At 45.9% G+C, this 23,561-nt stretch overlaps 1 protein-coding gene across 1 annotated transcript in view; it reads right to left on the minus strand.

Moving 5' to 3' along the window:
• The window catches only part of RTN1 (reticulon 1), a 120,940-nt gene that overhangs the window by 50,440 nt on the left and 46,939 nt on the right, over positions 1–23,561 (minus strand). Inside the window, exon 2 of the mRNA XM_059819738.1 lies at positions 3,174–3,911. Coding sequence (XP_059675721.1) covers positions 3,174–3,911 — 738 coding nt within the window. The remainder of the gene's footprint in view (positions 1–3,173; positions 3,912–23,561) is intronic.

Raw genomic sequence — 23,561 nt, forward strand, 5'->3', positions numbered from 1 at the left:
CTGCCATCCACACACAAGACCCTCCCTTTTGGGGGGAAAAAAGGATGAATTCCCCAGTCACATTGGAACAGCTGTCAAGCACACACGGAAATGTGTCTCCTGGACTCTTGAGTGCTCATTCACTGATTTTATACCATTATTAACATGACAGGGTCACTAAGTGGCATTGCAGGCGGTGAGGGTTCAAGAAAGCCATCAGGAAAAGAAACCCTCAAGTTTCCTCCTGCTGATGCCGATAAAGAGGCCCATAGCAGGACACCGCCTGTTTCTGCACACCTGGGGACCACAGCGGAGCAGGGGGTGTTTCCAGCCCCTTGGTTGCAGGTGTGGGGAGCCCTGAGCTGACCTGCACCCGCTCCCAGCGGGTATTTGCCTCCAGCCCAGCGCTGCTTCAGGTGCAGCCACTGGCATCGGCCCCCCGCACCCGCCCAGCTGCATTGGCCACCTCTGGAAGCTCCTCTACAACAAAGGGTGGGAAAGAGATGGTATCAGATATGATCTGGGACAAAACCACTATTTCTGGCTATTTCCAGACTTAATTTCTCATGGCGATAGCGTAGCTGATTTCCTCCTGATCATATGCCTTCCCCAAGATGAATCAGGTAAACGGGGAGGTTTTAATGATAGCACCCGAGCTATGGCATCCTGCTGGGAGATGGGCAAGAAGAACAACCTCCCCACACCCCTCCAAGCAGTTTTGGTTTGTGCATCTGCCAATACACGTCATCAACAGTTTTGAGCACATATTGTTGGCATGTCTGCAGCTCCTCCAACAAACAACTCTCTTGTAACACACCCATCTCACATGAGAAAGTCCTTCTGTAACCCCAAGTATGGCTGCAGACAGGATTAAGGTATTTGGGACTGTTATGACACACTCCTGTCCAGATGCTGGGAAGTTTCTGTTGCATCGGCCGCACACAGCAGGAGCCTGTGCATCGTTTTCCTCCAGCTGCAGGAAGCCCGCATGAGCTGTGCCACTCTCCTGCATTACCGTATGTAAGCATTTTCTCCCTGAGCAATGACTTAATCCGGCACGCATCCAAACAGGCATGTGACCACCAGCCCTCATAGCGCAGCAACGCGCAGTCCCTCAACTTCACCTCACTTCTACCCGTGCTGGCAGTTTGTAACTCTCAGCCTCGTCATTTACTTTGCAAACAAAGAAGTCCTTTGTGGCCAGCAGCAGGGTGTCATATTTACCACTGGCACAGGGAAGCATATAAATACCCACTGTCTTTCAGTACCAGCACAGCATATGAACAGACCACGTCTTCCTTCCCCAGAAAGATGATGGCCAATAATTAAAAGCAAACCATTTTCAAAAGCCCTGATCCAAGCAGGGGGGAACCAGGGGCTTCGCCAGGATGCTTGAGGGGTATCTAGGAGCGACGACTTTGCTGGGTCACTGGGTAGAAATAGTGAGGGCAGGTTTTACATTTCTTCCTCGCTTATGAAAGTGGAGCCTGGGCGCAGAATGTCCCCGGCTGTGGGAAAGGGGGGAAATCTGAAAAAACACCCTGCGGGAGCCAGCCCCTAAAAGAAGATGCTTGCTGATGCGATAGATAAACAGTGCTTCTGGCTTACCAGCACCCTGATGCAAGTTCGTGGGACCTCCCAGGACTGTTTGAGCAGTGCTGTGCATCAGCTTTGCCCATGCAGAGGAACATTTCTGTGCTGGCAATCATGCTGGCCACACCAGTGCCTCCCAGTAAGGCAGCAGCCATGAGGCTCAGCCATGCACTATTCAGCTGTTTTGATGGGATACGGTTATCAAGTGTCAAGGAGCCAGCCTTGAACAGTCAACAAGGACTGAATAAATAACAATTAGTGCTTGAAGTTCTTAATTACCTTGTAGTGCAAAAAGTGTAAATCCATAAAAAACAGTATGCCTCAGAAGTAGTGTGTGATGTCACACAGTCAAATAAAAGAAGAAAAATGGGACTCTAAAGTCTGTTATCTAAAGTTTCTGGCTGATGCAGGCAGGTTAAACTCACAGCCGTGGTGGACTCTTTCTGTATTTTTTGTGTGTGTGTGTGAAAGTGTACAAATGCACACTCAATTTTAGATAGGAAGTAGGTATTTCTCTAAGGGTAGGTATTAGTGTGGGTGGAAATCCCAGACTGCCATTTTAAGGAAATGCCAGCTGATTTTTAAATGCTTCTAGATGCCATCAAAGCAATGGAAATTTCAGCTTGGGGATGTTCATTGTCAAATGTTCATTGTCAAACGGTTTTGATCCAGAATGTTGAAATTTAATTTCAAGTCTGAAAATTCTGTTTTTGTCACAGAACTTTATTCCTTTTTAAAACACTACACTATTTTCATATTTAAGCAGTGTATAATAGGGAAAATTAGGAATAGATATTATCTACTACTCCAGTAATCATACAATAAGAAAATGTATAAATGTGGGATTTTGGTGCTGCCCCAAAAGAAATCAGTAGCCTTTAAAAGAGACTGGCCCTTTGTCCCTCCAGTCCCTTTTGTAAATGATGTGACAGCATTTCCCTCCTCAGCACTTTCTAAAAGCAGCACTTTCACTTGAGAACAGCACTTACTTTTAACAATTTAACCTTATTCTCTGCAAGAGCGAAGAGGTGTTAAAACAGCCATTAAAATTTAAAAATTGAACCCAGACATTTGCAGCACCCTCGTCTCACACACCTTATTTCCTCTGGGGAGTGTGGCCAGCCAGGGTGACCAAGAGACCCCAAAATCACTGAGATCCAGTCCAAACCGTTGCCTGGCTGATGATGCCCCCAGTGACACCCGCCAGCTCACAACCTCCCCTGAAGGAGAGATCCCTGTGGGGACTGGGCGCAGCAAGCCTGGATCTGACTCCAGCCCTGCTCATGAGCGGCTCTCGGCAACTTATTTCTGTGGATCCCCAATCCCCAGCCCTGTCTTCTGCTCTTTTCATACAGAAAGGGCAGCGTGACCTGGCTGGGGTGTTAGTGATGGACAGCACGGCTCGCATCCCCCTTCAGTTCAGCAATGCAAAGTGATGCCTGAGCAGAGCAGAAACACCTCCAACCATGGAGACCCCTTAATGTCTGCTCGCACCCCCTTAGACCCACCCCACAAACCCATAGTAATTCTCCAATGTGCAGGGCTACAATTGCAACCAATCCCTGAATACCAAAAAAAATAGTGTCTTGCACCAACAGTACCTGTGCCAGAGGACGGTGGCGTGACAGACCCTGGGCTGTCATCTTCTGGCTCCGACACTGTCACTGTTGGTACCACCTCGTGGCTCGGCTTCAGGCCAGTCTCTGGCTGAGTTGGGCTCGACTCTTTGCTGGCAGCTTCCCCGGCGCTTTCTATCTCAGTGAGTGTGATCTTGACAGGGGCTGTAACCATGGAGGCACCATGCTGCTCTCTAGACTTTGTATCTTCAAGTGGGTCTTGCTCTTTGGCTGCCTTCCTGTCCTCTGAAGCTGTCCGCTGAGGTTCAGCAGCATTGCTGGACCTGGTAGGTATTCCCTGGTACTTATCGATAAGGCCTGGACTCTCATCTTCAGAGTCCAGGTCTTGTTTTTCTTGGTATTTTATTTCTTCTGATCTACTTATGTCCATGTATTTATAAGCTTCTACTTTAATGGGATCTGCTAAGGTTTTATCGACTTCAGTAGACTCTGCAGGAGTCATCTCTATTCCCGAATCTGAGCTAAACAAGCCACGGGACTCAAACCCAGTCACATCTTGAACAGGATGCCCCAGTGTGTTAAAACCCTCTGTGCTGCCTGAGCAGGGAATGGGACTGTTTTCCTGCTGATAAATGCCCGTGAAATAGGTGGAGTCCCGTGGGGTGGTGTAGTGGACGTCCGAGATCAGAGAGGTGTAGAAGGAGCTGTCACCCCCGTTGGCGGTGGAGCCGTAGTCAAAGAGGTGCGATGAGGCCACGACACCTAAAGCAAAGACACAAAAATGACGCACAGTGAAGAGACAATTGCCTGCATGCATCAATCCTTCTGCAAAGCCATACTCACTCCCCACTGATTTTAGATTCGGTTTGTGCACCAAGCTTGGCTTTGCTTACAAGCTCTTTGGGACTGTCTCTTACTATACCTTTAGGCAACATAGTGGCACATCTGTCAGATGAGGCTTCCAGCTGCTGTTGTATCTTAAAATAGCTATAACTATCCTCATAGCTGCTAAGAGTTCCCAGCCAACGTTTGCCCAGCCTGTGCATAAAAATCTCCAGTGATGGCAATCCCACAACCTCCCTCACAATCTGACTCAGGGGCTCACCATCCAATATCCTTAAAAACATCTAATGTCCAATACAAAAACAATCCTGAGCAAAAAGATTTTTTTTTTTTTTTTAATACGGAGAAATGGAGGAGTTTCAGCCAAATGAAACTTTTCATTAAGAAAAAAATTCTGGTGGACAGAAATTGAGATGGACAGTTGGTAGGCAGCTTTAGATTTCATTTTCTCTTTTAACAGTAACCACTCTAAATTTGTGAAACACGAGGGCAGAGACTAAACATCCACATTTAGTGGTTTCCACATGCCCAGAAAGCCGTATGCTGTGTGCATCATCTACAAAGCATGCCAGCATGGAAGTGGTTAAACCTCTGCCCACGCCCATGCATCATTTTCATACACCGCCTCTAATTCCCTCTGTCATGCTTTAAGTTCCTGGGGATCTCGCTAATTAAATGACAAACGACGGCCACTCTCTATTTGCAGCATTAATATAAAGCATAGCTTGACAACGGGAACAGCGAGATTCCCCCATGAGGGAGGCAGGAGGTAGGGAAACAAATTTTTATAGGGGCTGGGGGAGCTGGGATGTGGAGAAACAAAGCTGATGCCTGTAGAAGTTGGTGCCTATAGCAGGGCACCTATAGCCTGTTAACCACTTGTGAGCTGACACATGCTGCATCACAGAGGCTGGCTGGCTTTCTCCGACTTCGGATCACCACCCTGCAAGTAACGCAGGGCTCCTGACCTGCTTCCTGCATGTTGTGCCCTGGGCTACCGCACACAATGCAAACTTAACCATAATATTAAAGGGACATTACTGCAGCTGCAAAGCCAGAAGCTGGGAAATGTCAGCGTGAAAGCTCCTGAGCTACTTGGATTTGGTTATTTTCCTTCTCCTTGCACATATATAACAATACCATCTCTAAATACCATCGCAACTATTTTTTCCCACAGCCCTCCATGCATTAGGCACCTGCGACTCATTTAGTGAGCACTGAAGCAATTTTTTTCCCCTTAACACTGTTCAGTGCATAGCTGCAAGCTTTATTTTACTGAACAACCTTGCTGGATTTGACATGCACAACCCATGCCCTGCACAAAGGCAGAATGACCATTTCCCCCATCCGTACTTTTGCATCACTCAGTGCCATGGTGACTTGCAAGCAACTTCTCTTTCCTGGGCTGCCTTTAAGGTGGGAACAGCATGTTCCTCCTTTTAAAAGGGGAAACCTGGTAGCATAGGGAAAAAGCACTTTTGTGCTACACCTTGATTTTCAGCCTACCTACACTACCTGCTCCTGTGTGTCCATCCTCACTGATTTTGGGTGCTGCCGGTCCCCCACCAGCCCGGGCCACTAATCTGCTACTGCACACACGATGCTGACAGCAGCTCCGTCCCCACACCTTGAAAGCCCATGGCCAGGGATTCACAGCAGTCACCTGTGAACAGAGCAAGGGGTGCTGTAGCTAGCAGGTGAAAAATTGTCATCATCATTCCCAGCCTTCAATTTGCTCTTCTCACCGCTACGGAGCACTGCATTGAACTTGTCATAGAAATATTCATGATCAAGCCAAGATCTTGTTTCAGAGTCGTGAGGGTCACTATGGAGACTTTTCCTACACATACGGATTTGGGAGGGTTTTTCCCCTCCATCTATGTAACTTACATTTACCTACTTTAAATTTCACCTTCTATTTTCCTGCCAGCTAACTCAGGGCTGCAAGATCCTTTTGTAACTCATTACAGGCAGCTCTTGTCCTCACTGCTCCAAATGACTCAGTCTCGTCAGCAAAGGTACGTGAGAACGGAGCCTAAGCAGAAAACCACAGTGAAACTAAGGCAGAATAAAGGCTAAGCTGGGCTGCCCACCACCCACATCAGGTCCTACCTTAGATCATCCAGTGCCTCGCAAGGACAGCTGATACCCAAAAAACATTTCTAAATGATCAGTAAGCAAAAAGGGATAGACTCTTTTTCTTGCAAATCATTTTCTTGCTGAACTTGCCTTTTTGAAAATTATCTATAAACAGGCTTGGATTTTCACAAATGTGTTGGTTAGCTGGAATTATCTGATACATTGTTTATGCCAACATATTTCAGGCTGTGAATTGCTGACTACAGACTATTCATGCCTGTTGCTGCCAGTATCTGCTGTTTGTAATTTACTATTTGTGCTGGGTGAGTGGCTGTCTAAATCATGGGGTTTCAGGGCTGCTCTTTCATTAGATGATTCCTCGGTGCCTACTGGGCCTGATCCAAAGCCCACTGAATTCACTAGAAAAGTACCATTGATTCTGAGTGGCTTTGGACCAGCTCAAGACGGCTGTGCAATATTTTCTGCTCTGGGTGCTCATGAAAAATGCACCATCACAACACCATCAGTGAGCAAAAACTCCGTTTCTACAAACATCCCACGATTGCTAGTAAAGAGGGAGTACAAACATAGTCAAAGGACATTGAAGTCGCCTTCAAACCAATATTCATGGATGCCGTTTGCAGCTTTCGTTTCTGCTTTGTCCACAGTATGTGTGAGCCAGATGCACATGCAGCACTTAGTACTGCTGATCAATAGAGCAGTGAAAGGGTTTCTAATGCATTTGTGTCAGGTGCTTCATAGCAGGAGTTATAGCAAGCTAGGAGATCTCACAGGACAGCTGCTGTTATACAGAGAGTCGAGGAAAACATGATCCTATTCTTTATGTTATTCTTCAGCAGAAAGAAGAAATAACCCTGAAATAATCAGAAATATCGCTTCATGTTTCCCAATAGTACAAAACCAATGCTGCAGCAGACGTTAGCACAAGAGCTGATTTAAAATAGACTCACTGTCGATCGTAAACATTCGCGTTTTTTCTGCAGTGGTTTTGCAAATAATGATGAAACCAGAAAATGCATTTGTTACTGGGGTTCAGGAGAAGACAAAGAGTTAAAGGGTGTGTGAGTGTGTCCATGTGCATGTGTGAGCAGAGAGAGAGTTCACATTAGCAGGACACAGAAGGATCCCAACTCTCAAGGCAACCACAGAGTCAAAAGCACTGAAGACAGGTGAAATTGCCTAATTACTAGGATTTAATACAACTCCCTATTTCCACAGGGAATGATTTAAAGGCATTGGTAAAACTGCCTCTTATTTGCGAAGTGTGAATCTATCAGCTATTAGGCTGGCTATTAAAGACATGGAAACCTATAATAGCTGAGCGGGTTTTTGCTGAAGAATGGTGTATTCAGAGCCTGCTGATTAAGCAATGCCCTCTCTGACTTTAAGTTTATTTAGTTCAATATCCGTGGGAAGGAGAAGCTTTGAATAGCACTGGTAACGGATGGCAGTATCAGGTCTGAATTTACCTTTGTTACAAAGGGTTGGTTTTTTTAATCTGGATTTCCCTCAAACGCGCCCAAAAACTTGCCTGCCAATTCAGGTAAAGCAAAGCTATTCAGTGCCTGAGAGCTGCACTCACGCTTTCTTGTAATAGGAGCCCTCAGGAAATAATTTAACTTCCTGTGACCAGCTAAGAAGTAATGGGTCTGATTCAATCATTTCAAGCACAGCTGAGATGCTCAGCAAGTTACATGTGTTTTCATCAACTGTAAAGAAAAAAAAAATTGAAAATGACTGTTTTGTTTCCTCAGAATAAGTAAGTGAATGCTCCAGAAATCCTCTCCTGCAGCGTTGGATTTAGAGCTATTTAGCAATTGACACAGGAAATAATTTAGAAATCACTGGTTCCATGCAGAGTAACTCTTAATTTAAGAAAGGCAGCTGAAGCCCAGTTTGGATCAATGCAAGCTGAACTGCTGCAGCACACTGGAAGAAGAAACAAAAACTTAGCTGAGGATAATAGACAAGAAAAAGAGCTAATTTCAATAAAACTGATTTTTTTTTTCCCCAACTAGAGTATGCTCAGTCTTCTTAAAACTGATCACCTCAGAATATTGTGTTCAATTTTCAATAAAATAACCAGTTTCCACATTAACCTGCCTTTCTTAATCTTCACATGCAACTCTGGTGACCTTCAATGGCACAGACAGACTGACACAGAAGGACATGAAATTTCAGTTCTGCAGAACAGCTGGCAACCCCACAACACGAGGTTCAGTATTTATTGTGTGTCAGTGATTCAGTCAGAATTATTAACTTTTCAGAAGAGGAGAGAGGGAACTAATCTTTAATTAGATGATGCTATTTTTACAGCCTGGAGTTGCACTCAGAAGAGGAATGATCTTTGGTTGCAGCTGGAGAAATCAAGATTCCAGCAACCTTTTCAGACAAAAGCAGACTAGTGTGAGCAAGCCACTTCCAGCAAATTCCCGTCTTTAAAACATTTGGCTGTGACTTTTGCTTTGGATATGGAGCCTCAGGAGTCATTACCAGCTACCCCAAGTGCTGCAGGGCTGCTAGCTCCTAGGAGCAGGGTCTCCCCAGCTCTCACCCGTGCCCATGCAGATCACAGCCTCCTGGAGACAGGGTCCACCTTGTCCTGTTTGGGCAGTCCCTGACCTTTGGCAATTTATGGAATAGAGATAATATCAAGCAAAGTCCCATAAACAAGGGGAGCACTCTTGTTTGACTGGGCCCAAATGATGTTAGAGGATCTCTCAGGCTACGTGTCACTCCCAGGTCCCCATACCCTTTAGGTGTTATCCAGAGATTTCAGATAACAAAGAGGCCAAAACTAAGCGACAACATTTTCCAGCACAGCGATTTTGCTCTCATCCAAGACCCCTGACAGCATCGCAGAGCTCAGGGATATGCAGTGACTTCCCTTCAGCACTCACTAAAGCCTGGTTCTTAAAAAGATATCCTATATTGTCTTAAAGGCTCAAGGAGGTGGTTGAGTGCTTTGCCAAGCTTTTTATTTTAGAATTACCCTCTCCCCTGGAAAGGCTGATTTCATAGCAAGGCTGACTGTCTAAATCCAAGGAGCCATCATAGCCCCCCATTGCACCTGACAGTGATGCAGGAGAGTCCCATTGCCCAGACCTTGCCAGCACTTAAACATCTGCATCTGGAGATCAAACCACAGCTCAGGGTCCTCTCTGACGACCAGCACAGACCGTGTTTCCCAGCCCCACATCAGCAGCTTACATTCCAGCCTCCCCTTCATTTTTGTCATTCATCCATGATGATCAGATAGATGCATCTTCCTGCTTTCTTCCAAATACACAACAAAAGTAGCTATGAAACAGTCCTGCCTTTTCTGTACCAAATTTACAATTTTGTCATCAGCCACTAACAACAAGCCTGTGCTTGACCTTAGCTTCTTTTTATTCCTAACTTATCCTTAAAAAGAAAAAAAAGAAGGGAAAGACTTTTTCCTATTCATTTGACCCTGATACATGATGTCTTGTTGTTTCTTTTTAGTTTCCCAACTCAGTTACCTTCCTTTTTAAAACTCGTATTATATTGCCTTACTATGTTCTCATCTGTAGTCTTATACATCTTTATACAGATGTTCAGTGTTTTATCACTTTTCCACATCTCTTTACAGTACCCAGATGGACCAGCAGTCCCAAGTCTATCTCCAAATTCAAAGCACACCCTGTATTCTTAGATCCAGACCAAGCTGGTTCTTCCTCTCTGCTTGATTTCAAGTCCAACCTCAAACCTCAGGAAAGCTCCACATATTTCCAAACATCCTTTGCTAGTACCACTCCCAGCAGTGGCAAAGGCATGAGTGGCAGAGGCATCTCTCAGCCCCATGCCAAATCACACAATGCTTCGAAGTTGACTGGCTACGCCCAGGGGTATTTGAGTGTACCACTTGAGAGCCATGCTCTCAATTTTGCAAGACCCTTCTCCATGAATCTTCTAACCCAAGACACATCAATATCCATGCAAACCTCAACAGTACTTGAGCACTTGTGTGTCAACTCAAGTAAAGCTTGAAACACAAACAGCTGAGACCCCTCATGCCAAGTGTAGGCATCACCCTGCTGTGGATAACACCACTAAATCAGCTATCAGTCTCCCCTGGATTAGCCTTTCTCAATAGCCAGAGCCAGCTGTCAGCCCTGAGCTATCCTACCTCCAGATGCTATAGGTTAGATGCAGAGAGCAGCAAGCTGCTTGCAAGAGAACTGTGCTAGGCATGCATCCCTAGCAGCAGTGCCAGCTACTCCCAGCTGCCAGGAGATGGTGCTCTTTGTTTTAGCTCAGGATTTGCAAACCCACTTTACAGGTTAGCAACTTCTTTTCCTCCAGAACTCTCATGATCCTGAATGCGGGAAAGATATAACTCCCCAACTCACAGCATTCACAAACATGAATGGCCATACTCCAAAAGTCATTTTGGGATTCATTTGCACAATAGAAAACTGGATGTATCGGAAGGATACATGCTCCTATTCTGATATTATTGCCCTCTGGTTCTCTGCACGGGTCCTGAACGTGTTGGGGAAACTCAGAGCAGCAAGAAGGTTGCTTCCCACTGTCTCAGAGCAGCTGACAGTTTTGCGCCTTAGCTCCTGGGGACAGGAGTGAGTCAGTGCATCACCTGTGCAAGTTATTCATTCATCCTTCCCCTCGAGATCCCACAGCAGCCAGAGGAAATGCTGCCATGCAGAGAGGCAGGTGCTGTCTCCTGCATAGGTAGGAGGGCAAAAGGACAGGGTGGAAAAACGAGGCTTAATTCTCTTTACACTCCAGTTACTCCCATTGACTTCGTTGGGGTGACTTCTGATTCATCCCGCCTGAGATGGAAAGCAAGTCCTAAACTCAAACAAATTAATTACATGCTTCCTCCAGGTCAATTTGCAGAGGATATGAGTTACTACAGCCTCCAGCCCCAGTGCTTTAGCTGTCTAGTGTAAACAGGCATTGCAGCTTCCAGCTCCAGGGCTCCCCCATTTTGGTCCTCCATGTGCTAAATATATGTAGGGGTGGGGCTCAACTGGGATCCCAGGCCCCAGAAAACCTTGGCTGCTGAGGATGACCATCCTTTAGCAACTCACTGAAGCTTCAGGTTTGGGGCTGCCTGGTTGAGACGCTCCCCCCAGCAGCTAGTGTCAGGTCACCTTCATGTTATGCCCCAAGACCCTGCCTGGGGATTTCTTCTGTTACCCCAGCTGACTTCTGGTTTCTTCCAAAAACTGGGCAGGCACGGATCAGGTCCTGGCTCAGCTGCTGGGTGCTACAGCCCTGTCTGCAGGAGGGATGCGTAGGGAACACTGATGAGCTTTTAATAAGATTAAGACAGATCCAGTCTGGGGAACGCAGGATACACTGTGCTGACGGCACCGTCATCCCGGCAGGCTATTAACAGCATCTTTTTTTTTTTTGTCACGGACTCTGCACCACAACAGCTATAGTCTCCCTGCCAGCACTGCTCCGAAAAAATACCAGGGTCCACTTTTTTGCTGCTGCTGAGTAGGCACTGTGGGTGTTGTGGTGCATCCCAGACCAAGCCAAGTCAAACAGAGGAGCTGGAGCTTGGTTTGGTGATGCTGAATATCCTCAGCTCCCATGGACATCCACAGAGCTCACAGCATCTGACAGGAGATGCTCAGCAGGTTCCCCAGAGCCAACCAGCCAGTGTGCAAAGTGAACCCATAGTAAATGATTCAGCAGTTCCCTCCCCCACATGCCCTCCAGGCTTTCTGCTTCAATTAATGGTCTCCAAGAGCTCCAATTTGACCTGGCAGTAAAACCCTGGTATAAGGTCTGTAACAACTCTCCCCAGTACTCTAGACAGTATGAAAAATCATGACCACTGAAAAAAGAGCCTTGAGAGGAGCACAAGAGTGGTTTAAAACACACATAAAGTTGCAAATGCTCCTGCTAGAAGTGTGGCTGCAGCAGATCTTCATAATTATCAGAAAAGGATACAAATATTTAGTAAGTTTCAACAAAAATCTGGTTCAGGAAAAAAGCAGGTTTTCACTCCTGTGATAGTATCATCAGGAGAAACATGACTGGTCAGTAGGGTTCAGCGACACTAAGGTACTGCCTAAAATGCTATCAAATGCACTTTGCTAAGGATAATTAAACCCCACTTATGAGAACCATTCATTCTTATTTGACTGTAGTCACATTTCCCCTGGAATGATCAAACCCCACTGAGTCCCACAACAAAAATACTCCAAGCGCTAAGTGAATTAGCGCCTAAATCATGCTTTTGAATGACTTGAAACAGGGCCCAACTCACTTTAGTGTCTAGTGCTCTAAAGAATCTCACAAAATCTGTCTTTAAGTTCTACAATACCTAAATCCCATTTCAAACATGATTTAGGAACTTCAGCTATTCACTTTTTTTACCCCCAGACTGCTACAAAGCAGTCGGTCACTCTTCAAACTCAGACCAGGTTGTCTTTCAATGCCCCCTGCAGAAACACCCTCTTCCCCTGCCTAGTCTCCATCCCAGGGCTCTGCCACAAGCACCTGCTGCACATCCAGCCCCACCTTTTTTGGGTTCCAGTTACTTATAAATTCAGCTTCACAAGATTGCTGTAAGGCAATCTGCAGCCGCATGGCTGCAGTTTCAAACTCAGCCTGGAAAAAGAGAGAAATGCCGACACCAGCTGCTTTTGATGCTGCAAAAAAAGTCAGGACAGAAATCATTGCCCTACAGGTTCAGGCTCTTCCACGCCCAGGGACAGTAAAAGCCCAGTTGGAGAAGGGCTTCTGCTGAAATACAAGTCTTTGAGTGAGAGTTTGATACACATCTGGAGGGACTGATGAGTTTTCTCTATGCCACTCATATCCGATTGCAACATCTCATGGAAATCCAGCTATTAAAAAAATGAGAAAGAGGGGAAGAAAGGGTTGCCTTGCACTTGAGCTTGGCTCCCCATCCCCCAAGGTTGAAGCCACCCCAGCAGCATGAATCTTCCAGGGAGACAGAGTGACAACTGCAACGAAGTTCAGCTGAAATCATTGAGGGCTCTCAGGAGGAAAATTAATTTTGTGACAATGCATAACACCTACAGCGATGTGTCAGGCACAGTAATTCAGGGAGAAAACCAGCTGCCAGGCACTGAGGGCTGGGGTAAATCAGGAGCGACTCCACCAAAGGCACCAGAGTTACACCTGCATAAAACTGTCACCAGGGAAGGAAGTATGAGGCCCTGGGAGCCAACAAATAGAGTCTGAAGACAAGGCATTACTGGCCACAAATCAGAATCAAATCTAATGCCCAAGCACCAGCAGGGAAATCTAGGTCAGAGAGGACACGGTGACATGAGGCTGACGCAGGCAAAGAGACAGAGCTCAAAAATCGCCATCTAACTCTCTTTTCACCCAAGGTTTTCCCATCACAACACAACCTGTGCCAGGAAGGCCAGAGAACCACTATAGGCTGGCTCCTGGTGACCACCTTTATTGGCAGTAATAGAAACATTAGGAGAAAAGACCCTGTATAGCATCGAGGAGGATCCACAATATATAACATCAAGGAGGAGTAAGGAAATATGAGCAGCATCAGAAAAGATTAAAAAAAACAACCCCACACAAAACTAACAAACCACAGAGGTTCTGCTGAGGCAGCAGGCTCTGATCCAAGCACTAATTTGGTTTACTTGCATGTTAAGTGATTTCCCTCTATTTCTAGAAGATGGGGGCACCAAGGGTGCATCTGAAAGTCAATCAAAAAGTTTTCAAAAGTATAGTAAAAGTTAAACCTCTGAAAGTAGCGCAGAATGTGGGGCAGAGCCACTGCAATCATAAATCAGCATCAACCTGCTGGCTCCAACTTCTGCTCAAGGAGGATTGGGCCATATGTGCTATAACTAATGCTATAAATGTCCTTTCCTTCAAGGTCTCTCCTTTATTTACCTGCCGCTATGTCTCTTCCCCTGTAAAAGATGAGTTTACTCCAAGCAGAGACAGGAAACATCCTCCCCAGACATCTCACTTCCCTGAAGGACATTTTTAGAGACTTATCCCACCCTTCACTCTAGTGAAGAACCGATAAAACAAGCCACTCCACCTTCTGACTGTGAGTACATGATACGAAAACTATTCACCCACCCAGGAGACCAGCCAGCAAGTCTGAAGTCTGTACTTTGAGCAGAGGCATGATTAAGATTTCAAGCAACACAGGTTGGTTGGACTGTCCCCCTCCCTGAAAGCCCAGGAGAAGATCCTGCTCCTTCCTTACTCAGCTGCTCTCCATCTCTTTTCATTTGCAAAGCCTGAAGGCTTGCAAGGGTGCTGTGGGACCTCTGTGGTGAGCTGGGGCCTGGTCAACAGGCTGGCTTGTCTTTGGGCACCTTTCACAGACACCTTGGATGTTACTCACGAGCTCCTCACTCCTGGATACCCCCAAGATAGGAGGAAAGGAGCAGCTCCTCTCCCCTCTATACATGCACACCACATAGGCAGCCCCATGGGCAGCACTGCAGAGTCACCCACTCTTTTACGGGATAAGGAAACCTAGGACATGGGTATCTTTGGCTCTGTCCCTCTTCCATCCTGCTGCAGCCAGCAGGGCAGGGATGGGGGCAATTGCTTTGCTCTAGGGCAGGCAGCTGCCGATCACCACTTTTCTGGAAGAGCGGAGGAAAGCCCAGGCAAAGTCATGCCTCTGCTGTTTGCAAGGGGACCCAGCTCCCCGCAGTCAGAGTTGGTGGCTAAATCACAGTCTTCTGCAGATTTAAAGACAGCAGCGCTGTCTAAAAACAGGCTGCACTACAGAAAGCTTTTGAGGTTGTGGTGGAGCAACCTTGATTGCAACCAAGCATTTGCTGGAATTATTGTGTGTTATTAAAGCAGGAGGGGGGCAGCAGCTTGACAGCAGCGCCAGGACCAACCTCTCTGACGGGCACTTCTCTCTGCATTCAGCAGCACAGCCTGATGTTTGGCTTCACAAGTGAAAAGCTGGGGACAATTACCCAGATCATGATGCCTCGTGCAGCTTTCCCAGAGTCTCTGACAAACAGGAACAGGAAGGGTCAGCTGCCAGGTAACTGTGGAAGCTGCCGTGAAAGGCAGGAGCGGAGAGCTCTCCCCTTGCTCTCCTCCTCTGCCTGACCTATCTGTGTGTTGACGGTGCTGCTGAAGCAGTTCTTGTGGAGTGGTTATCATATGCCACTGCCTCACCCACATCTGCTGGAAGATTTCTATTAAAAGCTGTAATGAAACTTAGCTTTTCAATCACAGGGAGGTCTGCTTTCCTCCAAAGAATGTCCCTTCCCCCAACATCCAAGACTCCAAATCTTAAAATCTCTTGACTTTGCTGCCATCCTGACCTTAGAAGAGGCAGAAAGCACTGAAATAGTTTCCTGTTCAGCCCAGGGAGGTTTCAGATCCTAAACTACTGAAGGTTTTTAAGAGTAGTTACACAGGTAACTCTCAAATGCTATCAGTAGAGGTGCTCCTGCTTGGGGAGACAGGATAAATACATGACCTGCACAGCAGCTCTCCTGCTTCAGGCTCTAGCATGAGCTACTTTTGGAAGACAGCTACGCAACAGTCAGACTTGCAGCTACGATCACAAGCAAGGACCTTTCCATCCCAGCAGATACACCAGGTACAGCGCTTCATCTGAGAGGAAAGCAGCTTCTAGATAACATTCTGGACAGGACATCTCTGCAGATACTGATGATTCACCTACAGATTTGTGCCAAAATGATAAACATGGCTAAAGACAAAAAACAAATATGGCAAGCAGTTTTTCTGCTGTGTTTTCAAAGACAGAAGGGGATGTCCAGAAAACTTCAGGGCGAGTGAAACAGTATGTCCTCTGGGAAGAGCCCATTTTGAGAGTCTACCACAGTGAATGAGCCAGAGGGCATTTGGAAGAGCATGACTACTAGCTAAGATTAAGCATTAGGCTGTGCTTATAAAAAATAAAAACAAAACAAAAAATCTAATAGCCTTCTTGTCTATAAGTTTGGTGTTACGAAGCAAAGGAAAAGTAGTGAGTGTGGGAAACTTCACTGTCTCCTGTATTTTCGGCATTCAGTCCTCTCTGGTGATCAACTCATAACGTACGTACAGGAAATCAGTCAAATGGATAAAGTGATAACAACGGAACTAAGACAATAAGATGTCCTAGAGAGGGTTCTTCACATGCAGTATCAGATACTGACTAATAACTCATTGCATTAAAAACCTCAGCCAGGGTAGTGTAAATGCATCAGCAGATGACATCATGCTCTGGGATGCAGCATATTCCCCTTGGGCAGAAGCCCTGAGTGCAAGGGTGTGTGCAGCGCTTGCAGAATGAGCATGACTAAGTACCCAGGCAGGATGTGAAAGGAGGCAAGAGGCAGCCCACGAACAGACAGCAAAAGAAATGAGTTCATGGACTAACCCTGCAATGTAATAAAAGAAGGTCCCATACAAGGACGGGCAGGGCAGGGAGACTCCCACTATTTATCTGTAGCTTGTCCTCCAGCACAGATGAACCAGGAGCCAGGTATTTTTGTGGTTTGTTTTCTTCATTTAGGAAAAGCACAGAAAGATGCAGAGACACTATAGAAGATGCTGGTGGCATAAGCACTGGAGGGCAAGACACCTGCAACCAATCTGGAGAAGGGAATAACAGAGATAAATTTGCATTGTATGGAAGGGGGAAGGGAGGGGGAGAACAGAATCACAGTCTATAAATACCCTCAAGGTACCAGTATAAGTGAAGGGAGGGAATTAGTCACAGTCTTAGAGGATGGGAGGAAAAAGAGCCATGGCTTGAAGTTAAGGTATAAAATTAGGCTACATGTCAAGGTGTATTTCTTGATGGAAAAAGGTAGAAGAGTGGAATAGGGAGCACAGGGTGTGCCCATATAGTGTCTCCCCATTACAGCACATCTGGATAGGCCTTAGCAGGGAATGAACTCCAGCTCTGCCCTGGGAGGGGGTTCCAGATGTCTTTTTTCTGGCACCACTGTCAATAGCCCAATTTTGCCTCTTGTACATTAGCACTTCAGATGAAATCTGGGCAAATAAGAGACTCTTCAGTTTGTCAAGAGATAAAATTAAGGGAAAGTAATTCTGCCTGGAACTGAGGTGTAACAGATTTTTTTGAATTTTTTTTTTTTAATGATTTATATTTTTTTTTTTTTAAGTGAAACACAAAACCAAACTAATAAAATCATTCTAGGTCAAATCAATTTAATTTGACCTGAAGCTAAATGTCAGACTTGGTTTACAGAAAGCTTTCAATATCAAAAGGAAATGCTGTGCATCAGGGTCCCTCATGGAAGCACGTGCAACATGGCGCATGCAGGGTGGCCTTTATTTTCCCTACCTACCCCAGCTGCACCTAACATGCTGCAGGTCCCTTCAGAGTCAGAGAAGCACCTTTTATCTTCTTCCCTAACTTCCTCTCAAGTCCAATCACTTCAGCATAGAATGCACATGACCGAAGTTCACAGGCAGTCCTAAATAATGCTCAGACCCATCTTAGTTTCAGCATTTTGGATTTGAGCCCATGAAATTATTCACCACATCGTATAGTTGCTATAGTAACATCTTATTGAGTATTATTAGAAATCACTGTCCCAAAATCCCATATTCTGGAAGGAATTGTGCAGCAGGGGTAAGGGCCATCTTCGCCTGCACAACTTTCTGTTCCTCATAGCTCCCAACAGCAGATGATCCAGGCAGTGGATTAGCTATCCGTTATCTTTCCCCAGCTCTATCAGTTGCCGCACTGAGCTGTGGATTGCAAAAAAGCAACGTGCACCCCACTTTCAACTGGCCCAGCTTATTCGAAGCAGCTGCTGTTTAAAGCTGCTTCTTCAGAGCAACTTGCTTACACATTTTCCAGAAGTGAATGAAAATATGCTCTAATTTAAATGCAGCCAACAGGTGTTTTTGTTAGCCCAAGCAAACAAGGAAAATCTGAGCCCCTTCCCCCTCCATTGTTCACAAGAATCTCTGCAGAGATTAAATTTTGCAGCAGACCTTCCTGAACATTTCCCGTTTACTAAAAAGAACCATCGACATTTTTTTCCTGATGTTAAGTGTTAGAACAGTGCACATGCCTTAGGAAACATTAAATTAATCTAGTATAGGGCTGGGGATGGACAGAGAGGACTGGATGGAGGAAGAACCAGGCTGCACCTTGTCCTAAAACACAAATCGCTACATTCTTCTACTAAACTCCTCTTCCAAGAGCAAAACAGGGTTTCAGCAGTTAAATACAACTAATTTTAGGCAATGGGTTTCCATAATAAATTTGGAATTTGAGGGAGTTTAATATAGCATTTTATGTCTTCTTATCCAAATGCCACATGGCTCGGGTGCTGCATCTCTTACTGCCCATGAGACCAGCAGATGTCCACATCAGCCATAGGGCTGTAACACAAAAAGGGCTTCTGAGGTCCATGCAGCTCCCAGCCTGATCTGAAATAGCCTGAAGACAATAACCAATGTTTTCCTCCTTTAAAAACTGGAAACCGGAGGTAAAGGAAGTTGAGGATGGGAGATTGCATGAAGAGTATTTCCAACAGGCTATTTATACCCATACTGGCTCGACTTCCACTTACCCTGAAGCCATTTAATGCTGTTTTGCAGTGTGAAAGGGCCTTCATGTGGATAAACATTCAGGTCTGTCACTGTAAGGCACTCACAACATATGGGCAGACTCTTCATTTTTAGTGTTTTCATCCACTTAAATACATCAGATAAAGGCTTAAGGATTTTATGCCATCTTTTCCGAAGATGACAGGTGTAAACAGCCATTCCAGTGAGATATTTCTGTCTGCACATCCAGGATGCAATGAAGCACCTCCCTTGGCTGCCATCCCTGTTCCAAGACAAAGGCTGTGCTGGCAACCCAGGTCAGGCCCCTGCCTTTGGGGATCAAGAGCCCCTGTCTCCTGCCTGGACCTGCCTCAAGGTATCTCTAGGTGGGTCTCACCCAAGCTGCAGACTAAGGTCAGGTTAGTCTTCAAAGGGGAGAGCAGAAATGGCTTTTCCGTCCTAACCACAGGCGGTCACCTTGATGCAACACACTTCATCCTCCAGCCCAGTTTACCTACTCTCTGCATATTTCAGCTAGCTCTCAAGTCAGCTTTTAACCTCACACATAGGTTTTGGCCATCTCTGTATCAGGTGGCTAAACTGCACCAGAGATCTTTGGCACCTACCTGCCCCAGGGACTAGCTGGGCAGAGCATCTCCAGCATATTTTGGGTTGTGATGATGAGAGGGAAACAGCTGAGGAAGGAAGCAAAAAGGATGCAGAGACAAGTGGGAGAACAGGCAAAAGAGCTCAGTGCTAAGAACAAGGAGAGGTATTGGGAGAGAGGGAAAAGATGGGGTGTGTGGGAGCAGGCTGCAAAGCAGAGGGGCAAAAGGACACTGCGGTGGAGAGAGAGATAGGCAGAGCAGAGTGAGAATTAAATGAAAGAAGAGTGATGCAGAAGAATTAAAACAAGGTAATGGGAAAAAAGGACAAGAGAGGTAGAGAAGAAAGCAGAGACTGAAGTATGAAATGGGTAAGAAGAGATGGAAGAAATTTTAGAAGTGCTAGAATAGACACACATACCTGTCTGTATGTACAGTCTGAAGGTTACTACATTCAACCTACACTTCCCTCATTCATGTTTATCCATCATACATTTCTGGGACACAATTTTAACCATGTACAAAAACACACTAGGAGCTTTTCTTGCTTCCATTTTGGAGGAAGGTCCAGGCACTTCTCAGGCACAAGATGAATCTCTTTTTAGAATAAATTCAGAAAGACTATTAGAGCAAACCCAATGCCTATGAATAAATAACTCCGTTCCTGCAGAGGAGGCTGTGGCAAGGAGCTATTCTCAGATGTGTGCACAGCCCCAAAGAAAAGGATGTTGGGGACTGAATGAGGAGGTGATGGCCATGAATCCTGCATGACTCGGACATTTTATCTGCCTTCCTGCAGGGAAGGAACTTTTCCAGTCTGGAGCGGCAAAGGGCATGAGGAACAATACGTACCCAAAGGCAGAGAAACATGGTCAGCATCTGAGCTGTTGTACAGGTCCTGCTGCCTGGACTAAGGCAGCTCCTTCTTGCACCATAGCCATCCTGTGCCCTCTGCACCAGTCTGCTGGACAACAGACTGTGACAGGTTCAGCAGCGCCAGTCTGATGCTATTTTTATTCCACATCAGGTGTGAGGACCTTGGGTGGAGCAGACCCAGTGCTAGATGGAGCAGGGAGGCAGGAGGCTTTGCTCTGTGCTGTTATGCTGCCATCCTCATCAGCAGGGCTGGGATATTGCTGGCTAACACAGCTGCAGCAGGAAACACTGGGCAGGGAGGGGATTAGCTTAAGAAAGAAATGTGCTGATTTAAAGCTAAGCCTTCCTCCCAGTGTCATCTCTGTGCTTGAATCAGTCAAATAAGCTGTTGTGTCCTGTTCCCTGCACATTACAGCTGCTCTGCCCCTCACTATAAGCATCAGCTGAGGTCAGTTTATCTGGTTATAGGAGGAAGAACGCATAAGTTTGTATAAGCCACTGATCCCATCTTAGGTAGGGCAACAAGGCAGGCAGGGATTGAGTCTGACCAAAGATCAGCTCCAGTTTCTTCCCCTTAGGGCTGCTTGAGGCTGACATAATTTAGCCCTGCCTCAAGGCTGCTCTGACTCCGTGTTGGGGGAGTGACTCTGCACAGGGTAGTAGGACATGGAGATGCACAAAGCCATTTCTACCCACCCCACCCTCCCACAACCCCCTCCAAGCCACATGCAATTTGACCACACTATACTGTACATTCAGCCTGCTTTGAAAAGCACCTGTCCCCCTCCCTGGAAGGTGGCTGGGGACAGCCATGAGCTGAGACACAGGAGCTAAAACAAGGTTTGGCAGTACTCATGCAACCATCTTTTGATTATCCGTTTACCCACACATGCCTTCCCTTTGGCTGCTATATTTTACTGATTACCTAAATTATGCAGCCTTATTCACTTGGAAGTATATGAAGTAGGACATTCATACATTTTATAAGATGGCACTGGAGGCTTCACTTTCATGAGAGGTAAAAACAAAATAAGATTTTTGTCCATCTGCAATCAGACTTTACTCAACTGCCTCTTACAGCAGTTGGGCTGACAGAGATGCACCCTCCTGAGAGTCCAGACACTAAGAATATCAGTAATGTGCATCAGAGTCTGAGTGCCTGCACAGTTTATACTCATTAAATTGATGCGAGGCTCCCAAATCCTTTCACTGTTCTTTCAGAAGATACAGACTCTTGCTTAAAAATTGGTGGGTTTCCCAATTCTGCTCCATTCCCAAAGTCTGTGGGATTGGAGCCCCAGAGGTCCTGACTGCAGCACGGATGGCTTTAAGGAAGTTAGTAGGTTGGGCTGTGTCCCGTGGCCAGAGGAGTGTACTGGAGATGCAGGGAGATGTCAGGAGGGTGAAGCTGGGTGAAAATGCAGCAGCAGCAGCGCTGAACTTGGGGCAGCACTGTGGCTCAGCAGCAGAGGCTGTGAAGATGCAGAAATGCTGCTTGAGGGTTAGAGGAACATGCTCTTGGTGAATTCAATGGATCATGTATATGCAGAAAGTGGAGAATACACAAGTGTCCAGATGGGAACCAGCCTCTCCTGAGGTACTCCTCTGTCATCCATCCCATGCAAAGCCACGCAGAGCATGGGCAACACAGAAACAAAACCCTTACAGATTTGAGACATGAGAGATCTCTGTTGCAGACTTTCAAACACAGTCTGCCTTGATGCCACACCTAAAGAAAGAGTCTGGATATCTCGGATCTGAGGCTTGCTGCCAGCCTTGGAAATGGCTGAAGGTCCCTTCTGCTCACCAGCACTTCAGCCCTCAAAAATAAACCTATTTCCTATCACCACTTGGCCGGAGTCCAGAGTTACCCATGCTGCTGGAAGGGAATAGCAGCCTGTTCAAAGGGGATAATGGAAGCGTGGTAAATGCCTCCCAGATTTGCAAGGGGGCAGCACTTGCACACCACAAGGTGATAACCCTGTAAGCTCCTGCCCTCTCCAGCCCCACGGTGACTTGCCTCTCCATGATCTTGTTTCATAACTGCACTTTTGGGGGTCATCAAGTGAGACAAGGCCATCCTATTTATCTCTAGGTACAGCTACAACACCTTTGAACCAAGGAGTCAGAATTTTGGAGCCAAGCTGCTCAGTCACACAGCAGCCTGCTGCTTTCCAACACATTTTAAGGAGACTTCATGGGCAAAGGAGCCAGTTTTCAATAAAATGTGAAGCTGTAAGTGGGGAATGTTTGGATCACTAAGTAGAGCCATACCCTTCCCTGGTGGTGAGCACTGTCACAGGGCCTTCTTCAGGACATCAACCTCTGTCTTAAAAAGCAATTTGACTTCTGACTCCTTACACCCATTAGAAAACTGTTCCATGACATGACTGCTCTGGTGTTTAGAAGTCTCCTAAATTTCCAGCCTAAATTTATTCATCACCAACCTATATCCATTAGTTCTTTTGTCAGCATAGGCTTTTACCCCTTGAAAATATTTATAGGAAGCAATCATTCCCTTGGAGCTCTCATTTTGCTATACTGAACAAATTACTGTCTCTAGTCTCCTAAGGAAAGCTCTCCACATCCTGACACTAAATCTCATGGAGAATCTAGGATGTCTGGTGCCACACCCTGGGAAGTTTCTTCTATTTTCTGTCCTAAATCCTTCCTTAGTGCTAGGTACTTTAAGCCACTCTCTAATGATATTTCTACACACAGAAATGCATTTTAGTGCAGTTCAGACAGCTCACACCGTTATTTCCTTTGGCTGGAATAGCATGAAAATACACTGACATCAGGAGGTTAGTTTCTAAAGCATTATTCTTCCTGGTTCAGCCATCATAATCTCTGCTCTGGTATAATGAGAGGAAGAAAAATACTGATAAAGGTCAGAAATGATGCAGCAATTGGAAGCATAGAGCACTGTCAGGGTCAAGCAAGCAGTTATCAGAGATTCCCTGGCAAGCACAGCCACACAGTAGATACCATATCAAAGAATCAAACCCAAACTATACTCCAAAGCACATTCATATGTATGCGTGCGTATGTGTGCACACACACCTACATGCATACACCTTTCTCTACCAAGCTGAAGTGATTAACTCTCAGCCTCTAAAATTTCTGGAATCACATTTCTGGATGACCATCACACTCAGAGCCCTGGCCCAGTCTCTGCGTCACCGTACTTGAAATGGAAAGCTCTGTGCAAGTCAGCATGCTCACACAGAATTTTAGCCAGAGCATCCTGGCCCATCTGTTTGAGATTAAGACCACAATGGAGCACAGCATTAATAAATGATCTGCAATTCCTACCCTCCTCCACTGTGCAACACTGGAGGGAAAAAAAATATTCCCAACACCCAAACGCACTTTTCAGCAACAAATAATGATAATGATTTAGTTCAGCATTAAGCATACAAGAAAAAAAACTTTAATGCAGAATCTGAGCACCATCCTG

The sequence above is a fragment of the Gavia stellata genome, chromosome 7 (genome assembly GCF_030936135.1).
Source record: "Gavia stellata isolate bGavSte3 chromosome 7, bGavSte3.hap2, whole genome shotgun sequence".
Lineage (NCBI taxonomy): Eukaryota > Metazoa > Chordata > Aves > Gaviiformes > Gaviidae > Gavia > Gavia stellata.